The sequence below is a fragment of the Psammomys obesus genome, unplaced genomic scaffold (genome assembly GCF_907164565.1).
Source record: "Psammomys obesus unplaced genomic scaffold, mPsaObe1.curated_primary_1811, whole genome shotgun sequence".
NCBI lineage: Eukaryota > Metazoa > Chordata > Mammalia > Rodentia > Muridae > Psammomys > Psammomys obesus.
This window is the reverse complement of record NW_026596064.1, coordinates 416,300-418,089: the sequence shown is the minus strand read 5'-3', so window position 1 is coordinate 418,089 and position 1,790 is coordinate 416,300. Positions and strand designations below refer to the sequence as shown.

Genomic DNA, 1,790 nt, shown 5'->3' with positions numbered 1-1,790 from the left:
TAAGGACTGTATTAATTTGCAATTTGACCAACTCTATATAGTAGTTCTCCATTCTTCCTAATCAAACAGCCTATGATAACCACTGTCTTTTTGATGTTAACTATTCTACCTTGTTAAAGTAGTGCTTTCTGAGAGTTTTTATGTTCTTCTAATATTCCACGACTTCTCTGTTGTTTCAATTTCAACACAGTTTCCCAAGTGGATATTGGTCACTTTAAATGTATACAGTCCAAACTACACTGGATTGTAAATGTACAATATACAAAAAAACTTTGAAGAATGAAAATAATGAAATCACAATGTATGAGCAAAGAATTTCATGTCAATTTTGGAGAAACAGTTGGTAAAATTTGGCATAAATACTATCATATTTACAGTAGTATTTGTGTACTCATAATGCATATATCATATATTAATAGTGTAGTGATGTATTAATATTTACTGCTGATATTATTGATATAACATTATGAATTAAGAATTATAGTAGTATATAATAATGAGCATATAATGAATCACCAGAAAATTATGACATGTGTGACACACGTTACATTTCCAATGGACAGCAATGCTCTATGACATTCCCCAGGGGAGCTGAAAGAAGAGTAGAGAGGGAACCATCAAGGTTTCCTGGAAGAGAATGTTCCAAGGACTCTTGTCATGGCTCCCAGCACCTCCTTATTCCTCAGGCTATAGATGATGGGGTTGAGCATGGGGGTGAGGATAGTGTAGAAGACAGCCAGAATCTTATCTTCAGTAGGGGAACGGAGACTCCTAGGTCGAAGATAGGTGTAGACAAAAGGCGCATAGTAAAATGTCACCACAGTTAAGTGAGTTGAACATGTGGTGAAGGCCTTTTTCTTTCCCTCCTTTGAGCGCATATGGAAGACAGCAAAAAGGACCCGTCCATAGGAAGCTGTGATGCCAAGGAAGGGAGCTAGGAGAAACAGGCTTGTGCTCACAAACACCATGTACTCATAAACCCAGGTGTCCATACAGGCCAGAGGCAACATGGCTGGGACATCACAGAAGAAATGGTTGATGGACCTAGAATGGCAATAAGGAATATGAAGGGCATAGACAGTATGTGCCAAAGAGTTGATTGAGCCCAATATCCAGGATCCTATGATCATCTTCAGACACATTATCTTGCTCATGCGAATGGGATAATGAAGTGGGTGGCAGATAGCCACAAAACGGTCATAGGCCATGGAGGCCAGGAGCAAGCCTTCAGAACATGCCATAGTCAGGAAAAAGAAGGATTGCACTCCACAGCCCAGGAAAGAGATGTTTTTCTGGCCAGAGAGGAAGTTAAATGCCATCTTGGGAACAGTGGTAGAAATGTACATCAAGTCCATAAGAGAGAGCTGGCTGAGGAGAAAGTACATAGGGGTGTGGAGCCTGGGATCTACACGAATGAGGTGGATCATTGCTGAGTTGCCAAACAAGGCCAGAGAGAAGACAAAGATGACGAGCAGCAACAGCAGTAGTCCAGTTCGGTTTTGTGGAAACAACCCTAACAAAGTGAAATCACTTGAGCTCTGATTCCATGTCTCCATGAAAACGTATTTCTTTATCTTTCTTGAAAAAAGTTACCTAAAAGTAGACACACTTACCATATTAAAGAGAACAGGAGAAGAGAGGAACAGAGAAACTGGCTTGTAATGAATGTTACACTAAACTGGTCTTCCTCCAACAGCGTAATTCTGTGGAACTTATTTTGAAGCCTGAACTGAATGCTCCTTCTCACTTACTTCTGGCCACACTCACAGTTCAATGGTGTGGCATCGTGA

At 40.3% G+C, this 1,790-nt stretch overlaps 1 protein-coding gene across 1 annotated transcript; it reads right to left on the bottom strand.

Annotated features, from left to right (window-relative positions):
- Positions 1-617: 617 nt before the first annotated feature.
- LOC129689759 (olfactory receptor 2L13-like) lies at positions 618-1,556 on the bottom strand. Its single transcript, XM_055625166.1, has one exon. The coding sequence runs from the start codon at positions 1,554-1,556 to the stop codon at positions 618-620; it is 939 nt and encodes a 312-aa protein (XP_055481141.1).
- Between the last annotated feature and the right edge of the window lie 234 nt (positions 1,557-1,790).

Coding starts and splice junctions, on each gene's coding strand:
- LOC129689759 (XM_055625166.1), bottom strand. CDS start 1,556: ATGGAGACATGGAATCAGAGCTCAAGTGATTTCACTTTGTTAGGGTTG.